This window comes from Loxodonta africana, chromosome 23, assembly GCF_030014295.1.
Source record: "Loxodonta africana isolate mLoxAfr1 chromosome 23, mLoxAfr1.hap2, whole genome shotgun sequence".
In the NCBI taxonomy this organism is placed as follows: domain Eukaryota; kingdom Metazoa; phylum Chordata; class Mammalia; order Proboscidea; family Elephantidae; genus Loxodonta; species Loxodonta africana.
In genome coordinates this window covers 47,014,634-47,039,222 of record NC_087364.1, presented here as the reverse complement: position 1 = coordinate 47,039,222, position 24,589 = coordinate 47,014,634, and the positions used below count along the sequence as shown (strand labels likewise).

The 24,589-nt window shown below is 37.7% G+C and overlaps 2 protein-coding genes across 16 annotated transcripts in view; one reads left to right on the top strand and one right to left on the bottom strand.

Annotated features, from left to right (window-relative positions):
• GPR160 (G protein-coupled receptor 160) overlaps positions 1-22,141 on the bottom strand; it is a 39,278-nt gene extending 17,137 nt beyond the window's left edge. For 2 of the 5 annotated variants that reach the window (XR_010319127.1, XR_010319128.1), the window contains exons 1-3: positions 21,006-22,141; positions 11,047-11,119; positions 5,061-5,327 (exon numbers count right to left, since the gene is read on the bottom strand). Coding sequence is in view for 1 of the 5 variants with exons in the window: in XM_003416245.4 (XP_003416293.1) it covers positions 21,119-22,141 (1,023 nt within the window). In the remaining 4 variants the exon portion in view is untranslated. Of the gene's footprint in view, positions 1-5,060; positions 5,328-11,046; positions 11,120-20,706 lie in introns of those variants that run through there. The other 3 variants (XR_010319129.1, XR_010319130.1, XM_003416245.4) reach the window with 3 other exon arrangements.
• The window catches only part of PHC3 (polyhomeotic homolog 3), a 96,574-nt gene extending 72,212 nt beyond the window's left edge, over positions 1-24,362 (top strand). For 9 of the 11 annotated variants that reach the window (XM_064275460.1, XM_064275455.1, XM_064275453.1 and 6 more), the window contains one exon: positions 5,266-16,499. In XM_064275460.1, coding sequence (XP_064131530.1) covers positions 5,266-5,420 — 155 coding nt within the window. In that variant the 3' untranslated portion in view covers positions 5,421-16,499. Of the gene's footprint in view, positions 1-7; positions 135-5,265; positions 22,958-23,845 lie in introns of those variants that run through there. The other 2 variants (XR_010319125.1, XR_010319126.1) reach the window with 2 other exon arrangements.
• Positions 24,363-24,589: the final 227 nt, after the last annotated feature.

The following is a 24,589-nucleotide window of genomic DNA, read 5'->3' as shown; positions in this document are numbered from 1 at the left end:
CCCTCAGCACAACTGGGTATTTTCTCATACCCCCCAAGTCGATAAAAACTGACTAGTCCTGCTTCTGCTGTGACACCTCAGCCGTGAAGATATTAAAGGTGCTCTCTTCTCTTCAGTCTGATTTCTCTCGAGAGGTCAGTAGAGAGATTGAATCAGACACTTCTTTCCTTCTGCTCTTCTATTTTTCTATTCTGTTTCCTCCTTAATTCCTAATTTAACCCTTTTTACATGAAATAAGAGAGACTTTTTTATTTTTTGCATTTGGAAAGCTAATCAAGACCTTTTAGAATATGATAAAATTTTGGTTTCTTTTTTAAAAATCAAGCTGAGTCTTTTAAAGGAACTGCGTTCTTTGATTCCTTGCAATGAATAAACATCAAGAGCACTTCTGGAATTTTATTTTTTAAGTAGGTAGCTGAAATTCAGTTATGATGTTCTGTTCCAATATTGAGAGTAACTTTCTTATTTATGTTTTCCTGCTCTTAATTCTCATTTTGGTACTCTTTCCATCAGCTTAGGTCTTTATGTTCTTTATTTTTTTCTTTAATGCAACAATAGTCTTTCATATTCACTTTTTTCAAGGTGCTGGCTACCAGAGACAGCTGTACATTTGTTCATGATGAGGCCCACATCGGTTCTTTTTATTAATATATATTTTTAAATCACCAACTCTTATCAGTCATTTTGACCTTATGAATATGGGAAACAGGGAGTTTTTGTTCTTGTTTTTTTAAACATTTGTCCCCTTTTGGTTTTATTGTGAATCATACCATTTCTCTTGAGACAAGTTTTTCAGAAGAATTCATCTCATTTGAACTTGTTTACCGGACTTACTAAGATTAATTCAGCTATTTTTGCTAACTAATCTTTCTTTGAAGATGACCAGGGTCTCAGAAGCAAACATGTAGCTAATGCACTGTGCTAGTGAAGAAAATATATTAAAAAAATCACTGTTTTAAAAAAGTCAGCCATTTTACCTTATATACAGAATTTTTGTTTATCAATAGCTTGTTTTAAAAATGCTAAATAGGTATTTTTACAAGATATGGTCACTTTTAAAGAAAGATGGACTTGTTTAAAAGGGATGCATGCTTCATGGGAAAACTTTTCTAGGCACGTGCCTTAGGGTCTAAATAGTTGTCAGCCATGTAGGTTTAGAATCCGCTTTAGAACCGCCGCGTTAGGGGATGGCGTCTTCTCTGGCTGTGGCTTTAATATTTACTGAAAACCAACTTTGGTTTCTCGACCAGTACACGTTATCTTGAGAATTAACAATGGTGTCTCCACCACTAACCACCTGTGGCTGGGATTTGATGGTGGCATTTTCAGAAGCAGTCTCAGGCTTCCAAATGGGGCATGTTATCTTTTTGTGAACCTGATTTCTCATTTGGGGGAAAATATTTCTCATCTTTTTGGGGGGACAGGGGCATTGGTTTATATCCTGAAAAAGGTAGTTGCCAAGATAATTAAAAAATAATAGATATTTCTGATTCTTCTGTGACTTACACTTTTTTAGGGCTAGTTTTCTAATTTTCCCCAGCATCCATTTGCTATGAGGCTACTCTTGATTGCTTTATTAGAACAAAGACAAACTCCTTTAATTCATCCTGTCTTCATTTGAGTTAAAAAAAAATTTTTTTATTATTGTTTATAACTTGAGTTACTTGTTTTAGTGAGTTCCTCTAGACACTTAATTAGAAATGATTGGATTCATTAAAAGGAGTCCGCTTTATAATTTAGAATTCATTTGTACAGTTTAGCAGTTTGCTTAACATAATTCTGCTTGTCTTTTACTAACTAAATGAGAGTATTTATAAACTGCTTTGACAGACAAAATAACAGGCTTACTTGTGCGATCAGTTGTATCTTCTTTCTCAGAGATTTGCTCTGACTAATTCCTGTAGCTTTAGGTAAATCTTATACCAGAAAATAACATTTATCTTCACTTCTTTATGCTCTCTGGCCTTTGTAACTTTCTTTTTAGGCCTCTTTCAGCCCATTCGGGCTGTTTATAAATTTTATAATCTCTTTTGTATTTTGTTTCTTTCCAGCTGGAGATAGGCTTCCCTCTTTGAGCAGGGCACTTTTATTTACTCCTACCGTTTTCTTTTCTCTTTGTATAACACCATCTTGTGAACCATCCTATTGGGACCATGGTAGAACGTATGTGTAGCATGCCCACATCTCAGAGCTATTGTCAGAAGAATTATTTTCTTCTAATTTTATATGAATTAAAAGGATCTATTTAGGCACAATTCTCTTTATTTGCAGTTAACTACACGTTATCTTCTTTGACTTTCTTAATACAGTGAACTACTATTTGCAGAGAGCAGTTTATTCTGTGTTTATTGATCTGTGAATCTACAGATTTGATTTCTTTGTAGGCATATAAAATAAGAATTGCCTAAAAATATGACTGTGTACTGGTTTCTGTAATATTAACATTGGCATTTCCTTTATCCTGTAGTATTGAGGGGCAGGTGATATCTTTTCACCAATTTTCAGTTTTTGTGTGGGAGGTCAGTTTTTATTCGGGGTTTTTTTTGTTTAGCTGGACACTTGTGAGGTTCACTTGGGACCCATGTCTGTGTCACGTTGAAAGCTGCACTGCACTTGCTGCTGTTGGCGCAAAGCTAGCTGAGCCAAATGGCTGCTTCAGTTGGTGTATGCTTTGTATGGGTCCCTAGGGCTACCACCATTTTGCAGAACTAGATGCTCGTGTCAGAAACTCACAGAACATTAGCTCAGTATACCATGAGCACTTAAAGTTTTTCTTAATTTGTCTTTTTCTAATGAGTTTCTGGAAACTTTTTTTTTTTTTTTAAAGTTACTTTCTCATTTTTATACTAATGTAACTACGCTTTTCTGTGGTTGGCTTAAGAGTTGTCTAAAATTCCAACAATAAGGTATTCCTATTTGATGGTGCTGTTTTCTAAAAAGCTTTTTGTTCTTTATTATTTTGCTAATACATTTACTGTTCACCTACAAAAGCACAATTCGAAAAGGGATCTCAAAATACAATGGAACAAGAACATGCTATATATTTTCCTCATGGAGAATTCCTTGTTTCTATTCCCAAATGTAGCTCTTACGATCCTTGTTCTCATTGCTCCTGTTTTCTGAATCTAAGTAAGTCCTACTCTATCTTTCTCTCTCTTCTTTTCTTTCCTGTGTTCTTATAAGTAAGACTGAAGAGAGAAGAATATTAGTTCTTTCATAAAAAGAAGGATGAAGTCACAACTAGATGCAAGATTAGTCAGTTTTGTCTGCCCAGTTTTGTTGAGAGCTACCTCTGGGAAAAGAAAGGGGCTTTTCTGTGGTGAGTAACCCCATTTTAACTATATAGTTTTCTATGGTAAATGGGCAAAACCATAAAAATTTTGTAGAGAGAACTGAGATACCAATTTTTAAAAGCCTGAGAAATTATTAAAATAGAGAAATTGAAAAGCTGGCTGCTGTATGGGAAAGAGGAAAGATACAGGCAACAGAGGAGATGGGAAAACAGATAACCAAGAGAAAGGATGGCTGCTCAGTTGGACACAGGAAAAAATGTTTGTGTTATTCTCACAGATAGCTCTTCTGTAGCAGATTCTGTTTTCGTTCGTTGTTATTTGTTGATTCAGTCAATCCTTCAGTGCTAGTTGCAGTAGAAAGAATAATCAGTCTCACAAAATTGTAGTGTCCAAAGGTGTGCTGTAACCATTTCCATTATCTTTTTGTGTTTTCCCTTAGAATGACTTGAATAAAACAGATTTTAAGCTTTTGCTTTTTGTAATAATTTTGCTGTCTCTTAGAAACAAACTTCCTCTTTTTTGCATTCTCTCCTCTCTTGTCTCCTTAATTCATTGCCTTCCCAACTGGTTTCTATAACCTTAATGGGGAAGTTTACTGAGTAACCTAGACATGCAAAATTTGGCCAACAGTAAAAACATAACGAGGTTCTGGTGCGTGCTAGAGCAGTGTTAGCTGCTAAAGCACCTGGTTTAGAGTTAGGGCTGAAATACTGGTTGTTTGGCACCTACAAAAATTACTAGCCAGCAGGCTCATAATTTCAAAGATAATTTGTGTTTTCTTATAAAAAATTAAGACGAGTTCATTTTCAGCCAGTGGCCCTGAGTAATATTAAGATTATAAGTTAAAATTGCAAGTCGAACAGTGTTACACATTTCTGCAGCATGGCAGTAGATAGAGATTACAATCTTGATGGATTTGTTCTGTCCTGAGTGAACGGTAAAAATGTTGTAGATGTGTTTGACACTTGAAGGTTGTAAATTAGAGGATGGTACAGATTGGTAATGAAAGTGGTACTTTGGTACTTGAGAAAATATTTCTAAATTGTTATTTAATTGCAGAACATTATACAGTAAAACCTGCGAGAGCCGGAACTTGCTGGGACTGCCTTGTTTTTCTGGGTCTAACATCTTTCCATCTTTGACAGGGTGCAGTCTCACTACTTTTCTATTGCTGATTTTAGTGGAAAATGTCTGAGTTTTCCTTCTTTGACAGGTTTCCACCTTACACAGGCTCTGGCTTTTTGCAGGTTTTACTGTATTTTATTCCTCTGTACCATATGTAAAGGGTATATTATGCAAAGATAAGTTAGGCGTTGTTGTTGTTAGGTGCCGTCGGATCGGTTCCAACTCAGCGATCCTGTTTACAACAGAACAAGATACTGCCCAGTCCTGTGCTATCCTCACAGTCATTGTTAGGCTTGAGCCCACTGTTGGAGACACTGTGTCAATCCATCTCCTTAAGGGTCTTCCTCTTTTTTGCTGACCCTCTACTTTACCAAGTATGGTGTCCATCTCCAGGGACTGATCCCTCCTGATAACATATCCAAAGTATGTGAGACATAGTCTCACCATCCTTGCTTCTAAGTTAAGCATTGTAACTAGTTAATCCATACCTGCTATATGTTGTAGCATGCTTTGGGGTGACAACATAGTCCTTTTCATGAAAGAAACATATCTCTAGACTGATCACTCTGTACATTGTATCTATCTATTACTAATTAGTTCTAGAATGTTTTTAGAACAAGGATTCCAAGTTAATTGCTTTACCTGGATTTTGAATTCTTATTTTCAGAATTCCAACAAATATTCTCTTCTTCAGGAGTGAACCTGAGGCTACCACACATCAACTTCATTTGTCTCTCAGCCTGTATTTCAGATACTCAGACCCAGTGAGAGCATGACTGTGAACTGTTAGGAGTAACGTCTGATTGTAGTGAATTACTTCTTACTCTTTCCCTTGGTCATGTTCCAGGCTGCCAGGATATCGCAGACGAGTTCAGAGCACAGGAGATTGATGGACAGGCCCTTCTTCTGCTAAAAGAAGACCACCTCATGAGTGCCATGAACATCAAGCTAGGCCCAGCCCTAAAGATCTGTGCACGCATCAACTCTCTGAAGGAATCTTAACAGGAACGTGAGGCTTTGTGGTAACAGTAGTTTTACTCTTCTCAAACAGATCTGTAAGGTAAAGGCTCCAGCCGGCCTGGCTATTACACTTATTATGATGGATAGCCAAGCACACTGGGATCTCTGCATCAAATAAATGTTGGCATTTCTTCTACAAATAAAATCATTCATCATATGTTTTAATAATTAGCCAACATTGGTGAAATTAATTTTACAGGTTACATGCATCAGTGAAAGACTTGTTATAGAAGGTCATAATATTTTTCAAACAGACGTGTTGTACTAGACAATTTTTTTAAGGGTAATGTTTGCATTAATATAAAGAATCATTTTAAAAGTAATTTAATGATTTTACATTTCTCCTTCTTTGATTCGTTTTTCTTATACATTTTTATACCCTATTTACTTAGTTTTTTAAAGGTTGTCAGAAGAGCTATGTCATGGAATAATTTAGGAGTCCAGTGACTGGAATCGTATGCAATGAAATGTCGATGTACATTTTAACAAAACGTGTCCTTTAGACAGATGCTTTGCCTATAAAAAGGATTGCATTCTAGCATGAACAATGGTGATCTGGAAGTCAGATGAGTTGGTTCCTATTCTGAACTTGACCAAGAGTTTGGCCTTGACTGAGAAAGTTAGTGTTCTCTCATCTTTTGCGCATGTAGAGCAGTAGTTCTCAACGGGAGGGAAATTTTGCTTCCCAGGGGACATTTGGCAATGTCTAGAAACATTTTGGTTGTCACACCTGGGGGTGGGGGGAAGGGGAGGAGTTGCTACTGACATCTAGTGGGTAGAAGCCAGGGATGTTGTTGCTAAACATCCTACAATACACAGGACAGCCCTCCATAACAAGGAGCATCTGGCCCAAAATGTCAGTAGTTCCAGGGTTGAAACCCTGAAGTAGAATGAGGAGTGTTAAGTATTGCTCTTTTTCACCCAAAGGATATTTTGTAATGATGGAGTATAATAAGGAATACATATACAATGAGAGAATTATTCAGATAATGTCAGTGGTGTGCTAAAGGTGTTTTTTTTTTTTTTTCTCTTTCAGTTTTAGGCATACTCGGAAAAGAGGAGACAATCTCCATTATGAATTGACCTATAAAATAAGGACTAGCTTCCTAATAAGTTGACTCTCAGAAAGTACTGATTGATATTAACTATTTTTCATATCTCTGTGCTCCTCTGCACTGATGAAAGCATAAATATAATTATACCTTATGAACCAGTGAGGAAATAGTCTGTAGGGGATACGTGGTGGTTCTTTGGATTCTTTCTTATGTTGAATATGCTGGGTCTAGCTAGAATGCACATTCCTTTTTCCTTTACATGCTTTTTCCCTTGCATGCTTCCTGCAAAGCACTTACCAAGTGATATCTCTTGGGAGGTCAGATCTAATTTTGTATGTACATTTTTAAGGAAGAAATTTTAAAGTGGAATCTTTCACTGAGCACAGTTAGTATTCTATAGAATTAGGACACACTTAAAATCATTTGTGGTAGCCTGGAGAGCTTCGTTGTCCTGGACCTTGAAGATTTTATTTGAGAAGATTACGCAGGTTTTGTTTTAATCTTTTCGTGTATCTTTACCACATAATTGAGATATTTTAATAATTGAGGGAACACACAGCTACTTGGCAGAAATGCAGTAAGTGGAGAAAGAGTCCGTGAGTTTCAGTCATCTCCACTGCTCTTCTCAGAAAGATTGTGTCGAACTAGAAAAAGACTAAGATGTCAATACAGACATCGCAGATTTTATCTTTTGGCTTTGTGTACATTAGAGAATGTTGATTATTTTTATACAGAAATACAGCGGGTAATTTTTTTAATCTTTTAGATGCCTCTTGTTTGAATGTATGCTTTGTGAGATTCTTTTGTGTAGTAATGTTTAAAAAAAAAAAAGTTTACTGATAGTGTAGGGTTAGAAAGTGTAACATAGTATAAGGCTCATGTTCCAGACCTACAGTAGCTTCTGTCTGTGTTACATATTTCTTTATGTCACATTTCAAGGAAAAGTAAGGTACTCTGTAGTCAGTTTTCATATATTAGTTGTCATATACTTGACTTTTGAATACAATTTCCCCTTGTCTTTTTTCAGAGTTTCAGAACACAATTACAGGCTAAGCATTAGTAGATGGCCCACTATATAGGTGGTGCGCAGAGGAAATGCTCCCTTGGAATTAAAATTTTATCACAGATAATCCATACACAATTAGTACAAAATCGATTATTTGGCATTAGACTCCCCTAGCAATGAAGAGGAGTCTAACGCCACTTCACTCCCCTAGTGAAGAAGGAGGGGACTAATAGGAGGAAAGGCATTTCAGACCCCAGAAGCTGGTACAGTTAACTGAGTGAGGTCATATGGTATAGATATGGCCTTTGTCAGAAATTCAAAATAATAAATTGTATTTGTCCGATCCCAGTTACAGCAATAAACAGGTTATATAGTTTTTATGATGTCAAGCTCCACCTGTAATCAGACTCATTATTTCACTCTGTTTATCATGTGATCTTGCCCTTTGGAGCATATATAGTTCTGAAGATAACTCTTATTATCAATAGCCTTTAAAGTATTAACTTTGAACTGTGTTGTAGGTTTGCCTTTTATTTACTCTCCCTCTTCTCATATCAGTCATTAGGTACTTGTTGAAAGTCCCTGTGCCTGCCACTGTGTTAAGTATCCTAGAGGGGCTTACAGGAGAGGTTTCTGCTTGAGAATGTCCTATCTATTGTCATAAGAGCAGTCCAGACCTTCTGTTGTCCCCACTCAAAACATACCCAAAAAATACACTTGCTTTTTTCAAGTGAATTGTGTTATCTAGAAGTGGCTCACGTGCTTTCTTTATCTTAATTCCAAAGCTTCCATTATATTTAATGAACATATAGATGGTAACACTGGTGTCCACCCCTTTCCTGAGCCTCAAACATGGTTGAAACAATTTAGTTGGTGATGTATAGGTGGGGAGGGTGCATTTCTTTTCATTTCCTTTCGTATTACTAGTTGTTTTAGGATTTTGATTGGGGAGAGAGAATGACAAGCAGAGATGGGACATGGGAGAATCTTCCTATTTTTGCCAACTAAATTTGCATTTTCTGACTTCTTTTAACTGATGCATTCTTTTCCCATGGTGTGGGGGTGGGGGTGGGGAACACAAGTTTGAAATTTTATTCCCTTTAAGCTTTCTTCTCCTAGGAAAGTCAACAAACTTGAGTGAGCTGGTGTAATGTTTACCTTTCCCATGACGTTAATTTTTATTAAGCGAGCCTTGTGTCCCAATACCCAGTACGTAAAACACAGCTGTGCAACTCTGATGTAATGAGTATAGGGTGGGATAGAGTGTTGTCCCAACGCCTGTCACCTTCTTAGTGGCATGTAACTATTTCCATGATACTTTTAATTTTCCATGGTATCTTCTAAATAGAAGCTCGTTTGTTCATTTCCCTTAGTTCTATCACCCAGGGGTAGAGAAGGTGGAATGGGTGGGAAGAAATGTTAGGAAGAACCTTGAGAATGGGAAAGAGGCAGACAAGAAACCTGCCATTTTACTTGGTCTAGCCCACTTCAACACTGAACAAATTTTTGCACTTTTGAAGTGATTATTTATGTTTTACCTAGTTTTAAAGAGATATGATTTTCTTCTTTTAGGTTGTCTTACTGTTTATCTTTGTTCCTGGGTCTGCTAAAACACTAGAACTGTATGGGAACAGTGTCGTGACCATGCCTTTGAATAATTCTTGACGCAGCAAATCTTCACATAACAAGTATGAAGTCATTATAGTCAGATATGAATAAAAACAGTTTGGGAAAGAATAAACTGTTATGATGTATGTGAATGATGCTATCCTAACAGCTGTATATCCAGCAGATGAAATCCCTGGCTGGACACACGGTTAAAACTTTTTAAGAGAGACATTTTCAACAGAATAGGCTGGTTAAACACTTTGTGGTTTGAATGTTCACACCCTTGGGGAATAGCCGGGACGCATGCTGTCTGTGCACAACTGGCAGTGAGTATTACCTGATGGCGTGAAGGGCCTCGCTTACTCCTTACCCCCACTAAAGTCTCTCCCAGCCCCGAGAAAACTCTACATGAAAACTTTCTTCAGAGAGAGAGACCTTTGCCTGACAATGCTTAGAGAGGATTTTGCAGTGGGGATCTAGGGAGCAGCAGGGGCCACAGGACCTGACAGTCCTGTACCAGCAGAGCCTTTATCTATGCCAGAGGTGTGCTTGGCCTGTTCCTTGTGCACCATGTATAACTAGCTGGGCCCAGAGTGGACTTTTCTGGTGGGAACAATAAAGGAGAGAAGTGAAGAAGGAGGGGACTGATACGAGGAAACGCATTCCAGACCCCAGAAGCTGGTGCAGTTAACTGAGTGAGGTCATACAGTATAGATATGGCCTTTGTCAGTAATTCAAAATAATAAATTGTATCTGTCAGATCCCAGTTACAACAATAAACTGGTTATAGTTTTTATGATGTCAAGATCCACCTGTAATCAAACTCATTTCACTCTATCATGTGATCTTGCCCTTTGGAGCATATATAGTTCCGATGATAAGTTACTCATTTTGTGTAATCGGAATTACAGAGGAGTACCATTTTCAGATGTCACAGTTGAATCAACCTTGTGGATTGTTATAAAGAAGGGCATTTTAAAAATAGTATTTCATTTATTAGGTTGTGTCTCAGTTGAGAACTGGGTGACTAAGAGCTATAGGTTTCTCTTCAGTAGTCTGGATTTCAGTAAACACAAGGCTACCTCTATTTATTTGGCGCACAGCAGTGTGGATCAGGAAGTGAACTGTTTGACTGACATTCATCAATAATGGTCTTTTGTAAAATTAGAGCATTTGTTTCATCTCCAAGACTGTGATTCAATTTAGGTAAGCACAAATACAGTATTAAGAAAAGTAAATATGGCAGTCTTATTAAAATTTAATTTCAACCTGTCAAAGCTGTACATCTTTTTAAAAAATTCTTTGGGAAGATATTCCTCTTTTGTTAGAGGTTCATGAAACATATCAGTATACAGTTTCCTTCATGGCAGCAATACAAGCCATTTCTTTAGTAAAAAATGTTTAAAATTATACTGTCTTTGGAAAAATAGTTTCCTAAATTTCTAAAAAGTTTCAGAGTTTTACATATTATTTTTTAGAGCTTATTTAACCTATTTAAAATTAGACTATGAAAAAGCTTTTTTAAAAAGTTGTAGAGCACTAAAACAAGTATAATTATAACCATCATCTTCCAGAGAAGAAGTTTGTCTTTTTCTGAACTTCGAAGTTCCACTTTAGTAAAAGTAGATTGGGAGGAGTTCATCCCTTCCCCTTTCAATCTGAAGGTGGCTTCTCTAATGAAAATTCTTCCATTCTGCTGTACTTTGGGAGCGAGATTTAAATGCACACGCACGCACACGTACATGTACTTCTTAAGTTCCATGTTTATGGAACCTTTTGGGGAAGTTTTTCCATGAATGTATTATTTGCTCCCTTTTTAGAGCTTCTGAACTTTTTTGGGAAATAAGATGGCAAGTTTAATCTCAGAGGGTTGGAGAAGTGGTACAAAATGAGGTTCTGGCTAATGCTTTATACTTTAGAAAAATATTTTTTCTACTACCTTTCAAAAGTACAACTGTTGGTCTCGTTGAGTGCCACTGGCAGCAGTCGGTATGAATCCAGAGAAGGAAAACCTGTGCAAAAAATTTAAAAGGCGTTGTTTAAAAGAAGTATAGTAATGAAAACCTTAATTGGAAGAAATCGGCGTAAATGTAAAACTTTACAGCAATGTGGTATAGCTTTAAATATAAGAGCAGTCTAGTAAGTCCTTTTAGACCACCCATTAAACTAAGTCCCGTAATCTTCTGGATTGATAGTAGCCATCATTTATTGGCTTAAAAGTTATACTTCACAGACAGTTATCAGTGTTAAGTCCATATTTTGTGGCGCTTTAATAGAGGTAAATAAAGTTGGCATGTACAGTAGAGCAGTAGGGCTTATTGTCATCTGTGAAATAAACACCAACCTGTTTTAGAAAGAAGGAATTTTAAGTTTTGCCTCAAGTAACCAGAATTGTCCAGCTTTTAAAGTCTTTGTTTAGATTGCTTTCTTAAAAGTAATTTATCACTTTGTTTTAGGTAGTATTAAATAATGAGTAAATAATCTACTTCCATAGTGATTAATAGATGAACATGGTCAGTGAATTAACTTGAGAGTAAAGATAAACCATTCTGGCCTGTGTGGGACACTTGGGCAGTTTACTGTCCTTGGCTTTTTTTTTTACCTCAGTTTCCTCTTCCATATTTACAGCATGATGTCTCTGCTACTCAAAATTTTGTTTCGGTTTAAATAATCTTTAAGGTGCCTTGCAGTTCAAAACTATGGATTCTGGGCCACATAGTGGGCTATTTTTAAAGTTGCTCCTACTTAGTTCTCTTTTCCCCTTTTACTGGTTCATGTTTCTATTAAAGAGTTTTTGCTCAAAGGTATTTATTAATCATTCGTTTCCTGGGACAGACAGTATTTATTCTCCTAAGAATTAAGGTAAAAGATTCATACAGGCAAACAAATGAGGGCATTTTTCTAAATGCTACTTGCTATATTAAGCACTAAACATCTGAACACTGCCATTCCTGCATTTATTCACTCATTCGACAAACCATCTGAGCATTTACTACGTGCAGTATGTGCCTGTACATGACTTAAGGAACTAATGTAAGTAAAGAAAATTCTCCCAGACAAAATTTTGATTAATAAGTGTAGCTTAAATATACATGGACATAATTGTTACCTCTTAATATGCTTATGCAATGGGGAAAGGTTTAGATTAGGTGACATCTAAGGGGTCTGAGAGAGTCCCATCACAATTCCTGAGACACATTTCACAAACTAAATAGCTGTCAACCATACACCCAGTTAGGTTACAAAATTAAGGGTACCGACCATTAAGGACTGAGTATTTTAAGACTGGTGGGACAGATCATATTTCACAGAATTATTTTGACACTGTAATCTGTTCCTGAGCATTGCTGTACAGGGCGACTGACGAAGCTGGTACTGACTTACACAGTTTTAACTGCAAAGGCTTTATGTTTAGAACTGATGGTGTAATGACTTTTTTTTTTTTTTGGTAGATGAAGGTTTACAGAACTGGCTTCTCATTAAACTGTTAATACACATATTATTTTATGACATTGGTTACCACCCCCACAACATGTCAACAGACAATGTAGCAACTTTTCAAAACTGAAAAAAATCTCAAAGATTGCTGGGACAGGTTTTTAAAGGAAGAAAAAGTACACAAATTTTATTTTTAAGGTTATTACAAATATCCACTTTTTAAAGATGTGTAAGAATCAGTAATAGCACATGTTATTACGTGGTAAATGAGTGTTCTTTAAAGTACAGAACTGGTAAACATAAACCAGTTCCATGCTTGAATTGACAAGTATTTGAGGAGTAAGCACTGAGCAGGAGAATGGGTAAATGAAATGGGTAAAGGTCCCTCAGGGCCCTGGGATTCTGGGAATCACATTGCAGTTCCTGTTGGCACAGCTTTACATGGGGACATCAGTTGATACTTAGTCTCCATGAAGATATGAAACAAAAGTATCTAACATTAAAAACTCTTTCATGCATCATAGCTGTAGCTTTTTAAAGCAAGAAAATGTCCAAATAAGTGTTGGATTAGAATTTATACCAAACTGATTGAAAATAGGAACAACTAATATCCAAGTAGCCAGAGTCTGGGTTTTAAAAAACTGTTGCATGGTGTTTGTTAAAAATTACTTTTAAAATGTTTTACCTAATTTTTCAATTATGCTGTTAAAATAGTTATTGCATAAATACCTTTTATATATGTCTTTTTAAGTTTAAAAAGTCAACCAGTTGTGCAAAGATGGTATTTTGGATGATGTCCAGTTTCCAGGGTGTTTAACTAGGTTCCTAATCAGTTTGCATTCAAAAGCTTAGTTGCATTTTATTTTTCCCTGTAGAAAAAAACAAGTCAAAATTAAGCTGCAGACTGTCCTGGGAGTCAGGATTATGCTGGTAGCTAAGGCTGCATGTTGTGGACAGCAGTGGGCAGGGCTGGGTGCTGACAGGGGTGGCAGGCATTTCAAACTGCTCTGTTGAATTAGGACTTCTTTCCTTCTTGCTTTTAAATTTGTTTAAAATTGTTTAAATTGTTGTGGTTAACTTTTTTTGTTTGTTTTTAGTGCTTCAAGCGCGTGTTAACTGATTTTTTTATTCCTCCTCTTGGTTTCTCCCATTGTTTTAAGATAGGACTTTGATATTAATAAGAGCTCAAAAGGTGATCCACCCAGGATGAGCAAAGCATCACCAAGGGGAAAGAAAACATGTTTTTATCTTTACAGGAAACATGTCAAGATTATATATAGATGTGTTCTTTACATTCGATATTGTATTAGAGTCCTCCTCACAAGAAATGAAATAGTTTTAGCCCTCTTAGCATTAGAGTTCCTAGATTGGTGTCTATAGCTACAGTTATAAAATGTATAACCTAAAACTGAAGTTAATTTTGCATTGTAAGAGCACACCATGATCTATGTAAAAAGATTGTCCACTTGGTGTATTTTTTTAAGAAAGAAAGCACTTTCATATTAACAAGTAGCATGTGTATGAATTTTAGATTTCATATTTGTGTCTGTATTAAGTGAAGTAAAATTGAACATTCAAATGTTTGTTGATGGCGACATTAACTATGAAATTAAAGCACCTTACACTCTGCTGCTTAAACTTGCTTGTAATTGCACCTTTGTTACCTGCACATTTTCACATAGAATATTGTTGTAACATTGCTTCATGTGGGTCTGGATGGGAGATTGGTGGGCCTACAGGATCATTTATTTATATTGTTTATATTACAATAATATATTGTAGATCCAATGTAAGTTCACTTCTTTACAAATAAAACCCTCTTCCATTTGGCTGGTCTATTGAATAATTTTTTCTGTAAGTTTATGAGGCATTGGGAATATCCTCTCTAAGTGAACAAGCAAATAATACTCTTAACGAGGGGTTTGAAATACTGGTAATTCTCCTAGTTCAAATTTGTGAAGAGAGTGTAAACATTTACTAATTAAGTACGGTGTATTTTGAAATATTCCCGTGTTACAGCCAATTGGAAAGAGATAAGATTCAGGGGAAACAGTAACACGGAAGTAGGACGGGGGTGGGTTAGACATTCTAAAGACCTTCTAACCCTGTTGTTCCCTGTAGCTGTAGGATTCAGTTGACCTTTAGATGCAGTTGGCTCTCTATATGTACTTGGTTTTTATAGAACAATCTGATTTTCATCCCTCACTATTTTCTCTAAGCAGTTTTTAATATAATGCTAGTCAACATAGTGGTTATTTCTCTGCCCTGTAATGTCTGTTAACAGACCCTGACCATACAGATGGGCATGATTCAGGCAAGTCCACTCTCCCATCCCTAGGAGTTTGTATTTGAAGCTAGGAGAGAGATGCTTTAAATAGGCATAATAAAAGCCTTAAGCTGTAAGCATGCAGAATGCCTACCACGGGGAAAAGTAAAACCGAAATCGACCCACAGATTTCTCTGGGTAGGTTACTTGTTGTCTTTCTTAATATCCAGCTTTTTCTTAGAATGGCTCAGGTTGGGCTTGTATTGCTTGCAACTCAAAGAATTCCTGACTAATTATCCAGCAACATTTCCCAAATTGCTGGCGGGTACAGTGGTTTAAGAGCTTGGCTGCTAACCAAAAGGTAGGCAGTTCGAATCCACCAGCCGCTCCTTGGAAATTCTGTGGGGCAGTTCTTCTCTGTCCTATAGGGTCGCTGCGAGTAGGAATTGACTCGAAGGCAACAGGTTTGTTTGTTTTTTAGTATTAACTAGAAAGACTTGTATGTCCAAATAAGCAGGTTTCTTTACAGTTGAACTTCAGAGTCTTTATGATGTTCATGGGCATTGTGCATTTTCAGGTGAAAAATATAGGAAACAGCATTCTCCACATTTGACCCTGAAACCATACTTTTGAGAAACAATGAATGGGATCAATGAAGGGTGGTGAAACAGGAACTCTGGAGCCAGCAGGCCTGGGTTGGAATCCCAGCTCCCCCAGCTGTGCTGTATGACTGGAATGAGTGACTTGATTTCTATGTGTTAATTTCCTCATAGAGCTGTGATTAAATCAGTTGCTGAATGCAAAACATTTAAATTGTGCCTGGCACACAGGAAGGACTTCCTAAATCTTTGTTACTATTTGTGCTCCGTGTTCTTATAACTTGTTTTAGGACATTTTTAAAACATTGGAAAGCAATCCACTTGTGGATCATAAACTCAATTTAGTGGGTCACAACCAGCATTAAGGAAAAAAAAAATCCACTACAGAAGGTATTTATATAACATGTAAAGGTAAGTATTGTGACGTATACACTTATGTATATCTATAAGTGAATATGTGTGTGGGTCATCAAGTAAAAATATATTTTACTATAAAAAAAATATATATTTTACTATAAAAAAAAATTGGTGCCCAAAAAAACTAAGAGCTACCAATTTAGAGAAAATGCTCGGTTTAGGTTAATTTTAAAAAATCTTGCAGCATATATTAGTATTTGTAAAATCATGATCAAAGTATATACTCAATTTCATTCATAAAGTACCTTCAGATTGTTCTGCCATTCAAAGTGCTTTATTCCAGTGTTCTCAACTGGGGCAGTTTTGCCTCACAGGAAATATTTGGTGATGTCTGAAACTTTTTTTCCTAAATTTTATTTTGTTGTTAAGAATATACATAGCAAAACATAACACTATTTTCACAGTTTCTACATGTACAATTTGGTGACACTGATTACATGCCTTGAGTTGTGTAACCATTCTCACCTTCCTTTTCTGAGTTTTCCTCCCTCATTAACATAAACTCACTGCCTCCTAAGTTCTTATTTAATCTTTTGAGTTGCTGTTGTCAATTTGATCCCACATAGACAATTATTGAAAGAGCATAATGTGCAAGGTAGACTTTTTTTTTTTTACTAGTTAAACTATTTGGTTTTAAGATGACTTCAGGGGATATTTTTGGTTTAAGGTTTAAAGATTATCTCAGGGAAACAGTTTCAGGGGTTCAGCCAGTCCCCTTGGCTCCAGAAAGTTTAGAGTTGTCCATGAGAATTTGGAATTCTGTTCACATCTTCCCCCGTTTGATCAGGATTCTTCTATGGAATCTTTGATCAAGATGCTTTAGTAATGGTAGCCAAGCACAATCCAGTTCTCCTGGTCTCATGGTAAAGGAGGCAGTTGTTCATGAAAGCAATTAGCCATGCATTCCATACCCTCCTCCTTTTTCCTGAGTGTCCTCCTTCCTCTGTTGCTCCAGGTGAATACAGACCAATTATTGTGCCTTGGACGGCCACTTGCAAGCTTTTTAAGACTCCAGGCACTAGCAACGAACTACAAAGTAGAACAGAAGCACTAAACGTATCAGGCTAATTAACTGGGATGTCCCATGAAACCATGACCCTAAACTTCCCAACCAAGGAACCAAGTCCCATGAGGTGTTTGGTTGTACACAGACAGCCTCAGCAGCTTTTTTTTTTTTTTTTCTCATTGCTGTAAATATATCTTATTACACAACTTTTGCCAGTTCGACTTTATACAGGTGTACAACTTACTGACAGCAATTACAGTGATCAGCTGTGGAGCCCTGGCTTTAATACAGTGTGATTTTTCCATCACCACTAACTTCCCTTTTACCCCCTTTCTCCCCTGGTAACCACTAATAAACTCTGGTCTCTATACATTTGCATTTTCTTGTCTTTTGATATAAATGAGGTCATACAATATTTGTCCCTCTGTCATTGGCTTATTTTCAGCAAAATGTCTTCAAGCTCCATTCATACTGTAGCATGTATCAAGACTTCATTTCTCCTACTGGCTAAGTAATCCACTGTATCTACCATATTTATGCAAATAACACATGCTTTCTACATTTGTTTGCTAATCGAACCCTCCCCCCAGCAAGGTATTTTTGTAAGCACTGCCATTTTTTTTACATGTTGCTGTAAAAAAAAATTAGCATACCACACTCAAGAAAATACCTTGTATGTAGAAGGCATGCGTTACTTGCGTAAAAATACGATATGTACCACATTTTGTTTATCCGTCCAGCTGCCAGTGGGCATTTAGGCTGTTTCCACCCTTTGGCTGCTGTGAATGGTGGTGCAGTGAACATGGGTGTACAAGTCTGTTTTTGAGTCTGCTTTCAAATCTTTTAGGTACACGTTGTATTTTAATGCAAACAACACACACCTTCTATGTTTGTATGCCAACTGCTCCCTCCTCCCATGACGTATTTTTGTGAGCACTCTATGCTAATTTTTTTTCTTTTTTTACAGCAACATGTAAAAAAAATTTGTATAGCGTGGCTTATGAAAATACCTCAGCGGGGGAGGGAGTGTTTGGCAAGCAAACGTAGAAGGCTCACATTAAAAAAAAAAAAAAAAAAACATTATTTGTGTAAAAATATCGTACCTAGGAGTGGAATTGCTGGGTCATAAGACAGTTCTATTTTTAGGTTTTTGGGGTACCGCCAGTTTTCCACAACAGCTGTACCATTTTGCGATCCCACCAGCAATGGGTAAGTGTTCCAATTTCCCCACATCTTTGCCAGCATTTGTTGTTTTTTAAATCTCAGCCATTGTCGTCTTGATTTGCATCTCTCTGATGGCTAACGATGCTAACTAAGCATCTTTTCATGTGTTTGGTGGCCATGTGAATGTCCTCTGGTGAAATGTCCATTCAAGTCCTTGGTCAATTTTGTTTTTTTTTTTGTTGAGCTGTTGAAGTTTTATATATATTTTGGTTATGAGATTCTTGTCAGATAGATATATGGTTTCTGAAGGTATTCTTCCAGTCGGTAGCTTGTCTTTTCACTTTTTTGGTAGTCTTTTGATGAAAAAGTTTTTAGTTTTTATGAAGTCCTATTTGTTTTGTCTTTTGCTGTTTGTGCTTTTGTTATTAGATAACCCACTGTTGAAGGCTAGGCTTGACAGCATTGTCCCTGCTTGTTTTAAGAATTTCATGGTTTTAGTTTACATATTTAGGTCCTTAATTCATTTTGAATTTGATTTTTTGTATGGTGTGATGCATGGATCATGTTTCATTTTTTTGCATGTGGAAATCCAATTTTCCCAGCACCATTTACTTTTTAAAAATTTTATCGTGCTTTAGGAGAAAGTTCACAGAGGAAATTAGTTCCTCATTCAAAAGTTTATAAATAGATCATTTTGCGACATTGGTTTGAATCCCTGCAATGTGTCAGCACCATCCCCCTTTCGCTTTACATCCTGGGTTCCCCATGTTCATTCATCCAGTTTTTCAGTCCCTTCCTGCCTTCTTATCTTTGCTTTTGGGCAAGGGTTTCCCATTTGTTTTTTTACTTTAGATGAAGGTTTACAGAGCAAACTAGCTTCTCATTAAACAATTAATACACATACTGTTTTGAGACATTGGTTGCCAACCCTACGAACTGTCAACACTCCCTGCTTCTCGACCTTGGGTTCCCCATTACCAGCTTTCCTGTCCCCTCCTGCCTTCTCGTCCTGGCCCCTGGGCTGGTGTACCCATTTAGTCTCGTTTTATGTGGCTGTCTAATCTTTGGCTGAACGATGAACCTCAGGCGTGACTTCACTACTGAGCTAAAAAGGTGTCTGGGGCCATATTCTTGGGGTTTCTCCAGCCTTTGTCAGACCAGTAAGTCTGGTCTTGTGTGTGTGTGTGTGTGAGTTAGGATTTTGTTCTACATTTTTCTCCAGTCCTGTCCGGGACCCTCTCTTGTGCTCCCTGTTAGAGCAGTCGGTGGTGGAAGCTGGGCACCATCTAGTTGTGCTGGACTCAGTCTGGTGGAGCCTATGGTAGTTGTGGTCCATTCATCCTTTGGACTAATCTTTGCCTTGTGTCTTTGGTTTTCTTCATTGTCCCTTGCTCCGGATGGGGTGGGACCAGTGGAATATCTTAGATGGCCACTCACAAGCTTTTAAGACCCCAGAAGCTATTCACCAAAGTAGAATGTAGAACATTTTTATAAACCACGTTATGCCAGTTGAACTAGGTGTTCCTTGAAACCATATTCCCCACAGCCCTCAGCCCAGTAATTCAGTCCCTTAGGGAGTTTGGATGTGTCTATGAAACTTCCATAACCTTGCCTTGGACAAGCTGTGCTGGCTTCCCCAGTATTGTGTACTGTCTCACCCACCACCAAAATCAGCACTTACCTATTAACCTAGTTAGTGTTTTCCCCTCCCCACCCTCCCTTCCCTCCTAACCATCAAAGATTCTTTTGATGTGTAAACCTTTTCATGAGTTTTTATAATAGTGACCTCATACAATATTTGTCCTTTTGTGATTGACTTATTTCACTCAGCATAATGCCCTCCAGAGTCATCCATGTTGTGAGATGCTTCGCAGATTCATCATTGTTCTTTATCGTTCCCAGCACTATTTACTGAAGAGACTCTTCTTTCTCCATCGAATGGACTTAGCACCCTTGTAAAAAATCAGTTGACCATAGATGTGTGGGTTTTCTGAAGACTTTTAATTGTCACAACTGGTGCTACTGGCATCCAGTGGTTAGAAGGCAGGGATGCTGCTACACGTCCTACAACGGACAAGGTTAATGTTTTTGTGGGCCATCTGGTCGATTCCATCTCATAGCGACTCTATATGACAGAGTAGAACCACCCATAGGTTATCCTAGGCTGTAATCTTTATGGAAGCAGATTGCCAGGTCTTTTCTCCCGTGGAGCAGCTGGTAGGTTCAAACACCCACCTTTCAGTTAGTAGCCGAGTGTTTACCATTGTGCCACCAGGGTTCCGTAATACACAGGTGGCCCCCCACAACACAACGATGAATTGTGACCCAAAATGTCAATAGTGCTGAGGTTGAGGAACCCTGCTTTACTTTTACAACGTGATGCATTGATAGTGTGATGACACGACGTGCAAGTAGGTGACATGTAAGTTACAAATGAAAATGAATCTGGTTTGTCAGCAAAGAGATGTAGTCACCACTCCCAGTGTTATGTAAGGTGAGCAACCCAAATGCCTCTCTCCCAAGAATATCTGTATTAAGAGCAGGGATATATTATAAAAATTAGCTAAATTTAATTTGAGCTATCTTTCACTTACATTAAAGAATATTTTTACCAAGTCATTTTAAGAAAATGATCTTAATTTTATTGCTTTGAATTTGATAAAAATATTTATGTAAGTTCATATCTTACAGCTGGCCGTGATTCTCAGATTTACATAATAGTTTGCGTCCTGTACTTTTTTTGCGTAACACAGACATCAATATGGCCAAATGTCAACTCATTCCACATTTGTATTAATAACAAATTAGTATTTGTAATAAACACTCCTGAACAGGTATAAAAACTTAGAATTCTTTTGTGTTTAAAAGAAAACACTGTTTAACAAATAACATCATAGCCTCAAAAGACATTCTAAAAAGGTACAAAAGTTGGGACAGGAGGAGTTGCAGTTCAGTTCACGTTCAGCTCTCCAAATCGTTAAGGATTAAACCCTTAGTCACTAACATACCTGATGTAACTTAAGCATCTGCTACATCCTGAGTCCTCATTCTCTGCTGCTGATAAAATGATGATCCTTCTTGTGGTTGTAGCTTTTCATCAGCTTTAACATGGCAGTAGGTATTAACAGATTATTACAGATACAGGCGTCTCAGTTTTCTCAAGGTTATGAACTGTAAGTGGAATGAAGCAGCACTTCCAGCTCACAAACGGATCCACAGGTAATGTGATAGCTCTTAAACTAAGCTTGTGACAATTAAACCAATAAAATGTAGCAATGAGAAAACTATTGACAAAGTACAACCAGGGAATGTTCATCTCCATGTAGGCTGGAATCTGTACCTGAAGTAAAAGGATGACTATCTGAAGTAGTACAAATGGCAACCAGGTACTGAGAAAACAGACAATGAGCTTGGGCAAGAGGATCTTTTTAGAGCTTGTGGTACAACTAGAGTGGGATGAAAAGGGAAAATAGAGGATAGCCTCATTCATATAGGAAGTTATCCTAACAGCCTGTACCAAGGTGACGACTTCTGACCAAGAGGTTATTAAAACCACTAGCAAGATCATCACCAAGGCCAACGAGAGCCAGTAGCTCTGAATGCTGACATAGAAAGGGCACTGATAAGGGTAAGGATAAGCGTCCTGCATGCTCAGGCTTTGGGAGATAGCTGGATCTCCCAAAACATAAGCAAGGACTGAAATCCAAATTAAAATTACCGTAAAGACATAAAATAATGTTTGACATTTGCATGGAAGTTTGGGGGTTTTTGAGAAATTCAGGTAATAATCTATACAAGCTATCAGGAAAACTGGATAATGCAAAAAGCCGTACGTAAAGGAAATAATCTGAGTTAATAGGCAGATGTGGTATTTAGTAAACCTGATGCCTAAAAGTACAAAATCCCTGAAATAGGATATAATGGAAATGTTTACCAAAAGGAAAAGATCGATGAATGCCAGTGAAATGCAAAAATAACCCATAAAATTTTGATAGGTGTTTTTTCTTCTCATTGCTAGGGTGAGGATATTTAATAATGTTTTCCCAAATGTAATCAAGAACAGCAGACTGCTAACATTCATGGGCTGGTGTGTCTGATGTACCCAGTACTGAAAAGAGCAGTTCTCAGAGGAGCGAACAGTCATTTTTAGTTAAATTTCAGAAGGCCTGCTGCAATACACACAAGAAAACACCGCTTCACTTTATTTTCCATCCCTGCCAAAAAAGGAGAAAGAAAACCTTGATGTTATCTTGCCATCTCTATTTCAAAACTACAACAGCAAGCATCTCTAATTTCAAATATCTAACCCAATCATTTTTCCAAATAACTAAACAGGAATTTATATTATTCATAACACTTTAAGAACATAAGATATGGTCAAGAAGAATTAACGTGTATACTTTGGTTATTTTTTTGGACCCAGATGGTCCAGAACCTCCAGATCATTAACCCAAAATACCACAGACTAACATCAACCCAAGTACAGGTTTTAATAACTTCTTAAAAAGAGGGAGAGAAAAAGCTTTTATCTACTCATTGCTGTCAAGTTGATTTCGACTCAGCTACCCTGTAGGACAGAGGAGAACTGCCCCATAGGGTTTCCAAGGCTGTAAATCTTTTTTTTAATTTTTATTGTGCTTTAAGTGAGAGTTTACAAATCAAGTCAGTCTTTCACACAAAAACTTATATACACCTTGCTAAACACTCCCAGTTGCTCTCCCCCTAATAAGACAGCCCGCTCCCTCCCTCCACTCTCTCTTTTCGTGTCCATTTTGCCACCTTCTAATCCCCTCCACCCTCTCATTTCCCCTCCAGGCAGGAGAAGCCAACATAGTCTCATGTGTCCACCTGATCCAAGAAGCTCACTCCTCACCAGCATCCCTCTCCAACCCATTGTCCAGTCCAATCCATGTCTGAAGAGTTGGCTTCGGGAATGGTTCCTGTCTTGGGCCAACAGAAGGTCAGGGGGCCATGACCACCGGGGTCCTTCTAGTCTCAGACCATAAAGTCTAGTCTTTTTATGAGAATTTGGGGTCTGCATCCCACTGCTCTCCTGCTCCCTCAGGGGTTCTCTGTTGTGTTCCCTGTCAGGGCAGTCATCAGTTGTAGCCGGGCACCATCTAGTTCTTCTAGTCTCAGGCTGATATATTCTCTGGTTTATGGGGACCTTTCTGTCTCTTGGGTTCATAGTTACCTTGTGTCCATTTGTTCTTCATTCTCCTTTGGTCCAGGTGGGTTGAGACCAATTGATGCATCTTAGATGGCTGCTTGCTAGCATTTAAGACCCCAGATGCCTCTCTCTCCAAGGTGGGATGCAGAATGTTTTATTAATAGATTTTATTACGCCAACTAACTTAGATGTCCCCTGAATCCATGGTCCCCAAACCCCTGCCCCTGGTACGCTGGCCTTTGAAGCATTCAGTTTTTTCCAGACTTCTTTGCTTTTGGTTTAGTCCAGTTGTGCTGACCTCACCTGTATTGTGCCAAGGCTATAAATCTTCATGGAAGCAAACTGCCATATCTTTCTCCCGTGGAGCTGCTGGTGGGTTCAAACCAATGACCTTTTGGTTAGCAGCCAAGTGCTTAACCGGTGCACCACCAGGGCTCCTTTTTTACTTTTATTTACTGGAGCTAAAATACATTCCCAAAATAGCAGCCTGATAGTTAACAATCACTGAAAGCTTTTAATCCCGTCCCCGAGCTTTTAATCCAGTCCCTGTCTCACCCCAGATGACTTCACCTATCCTTTTTTGTTTTAATAGTACTTCCTCAAGGGAAGGGCAGCAATTTCAGCCATGAAATTTAGAGGCAATGGTTATAGCGGTTTTCAATTTTTTTTTTGCTGCAGGATTATCTTTCAGGTGAAATCTTTCTCTGAAACCTGAAGATATAAAACAAATGGTTCAAAGGAAAATAATGGGACCACTGGTAAAGGGAAGAAAGGTAAGGATTTATACTATGGATATTTGTGGATATGATTTTTCAGCTGTGGCACCTGGAGAGACAGAGACAAGAGAATGTGGAAAAGGGATACAAAAAAAAAAAAAAAAAAACCCATTGCCATCGAGTCGATTCCGACTCATAGCAACCCCGTAGGACAGAGTAGAACAGTTCCGTAGGGTTTCCAGGAAGTGCCTGGTGGATTCGAACTGCTAACTTTTTGGTTAACGGTCATAGCTCTTAACCACTATGCCACCAGGGTTTCTGGGCCTTTAATATGGAGACCTGAAAACATTAAGAAGTGGTAGGCAAAGGCAAAAGAACAGGGACTGAAGTTTCAGTGATGAATGCAGGAAAAAGAGACGATGAAAGAGAAAGGTCAGAGAGAAAGAAATCAGGAGAGCAAAAAAAAAAAAAAAAGGGGGTTTCAAGGAATTCTATCTAAAAAACAAACCATGGTTTACTCAAAGTTGTCTCTGCAAGACTGTTTGACCACAGTGTTTATAAAGAGCAAAAAGATAAACCAAATAACAAAAACAACTAAATCCTCACCATATGCCACTAGAAATGAATTAAAAATGATATCCTTAGAATGTACTATTATGCAGTCATTAAAAATGTTTTTCAGGATAGAAGAATCAGTTTTCACTCT